General features: G+C 69.9%; 1 protein-coding gene across 1 annotated transcript in view; it reads left to right on the forward strand.

Annotated features, from left to right (window-relative positions):
* Nucleotides 1–269, forward strand: part of PCSK7 (proprotein convertase subtilisin/kexin type 7) — a 19,067-nt gene that overhangs the window by 16,628 nt on the left and 2,170 nt on the right. Inside the window, exon 13 of the mRNA XM_015428043.1 lies at nt 82–176. Coding sequence (XP_015283529.1) covers nt 82–176 — 95 coding nt within the window. The remainder of the gene's footprint in view (nt 1–81; nt 177–269) is intronic.

The raw sequence follows: 269 nt of genomic DNA on the forward strand, positions 1-269 counted from the left end.
CCCTGGCCTCCGGGGGGGGGGCTCCACTTCCCAGACGGCCGAGGCCTCTCCTCACCGCCTGTGTCCCCTGCTTTTCCCTAGAGACCCCACTGGCTTTGTGGACTGGACCTTCTCCACGGTGCGCTGCTGGGGGGAGGAGGCCCAGGGCACTTACCAGCTGGTGATCCACGACGTAGGTGAGTCCTCTCCTGGCTCAGGGGGCGGCGGCAGCTGCTGCTGCTTTGGTTCCTCCCCCCCCCCCGCCCCCCCCACGCCTCTCCTTCTCCGCG

Source organism: Gekko japonicus, unplaced genomic scaffold (genome assembly GCF_001447785.1).
Source record: "Gekko japonicus isolate JY-2015 unplaced genomic scaffold, Gekko_japonicus_V1.1 scaffold1031, whole genome shotgun sequence".
Taxonomy (NCBI): Eukaryota; Metazoa; Chordata; class Lepidosauria; order Squamata; family Gekkonidae; genus Gekko; species Gekko japonicus.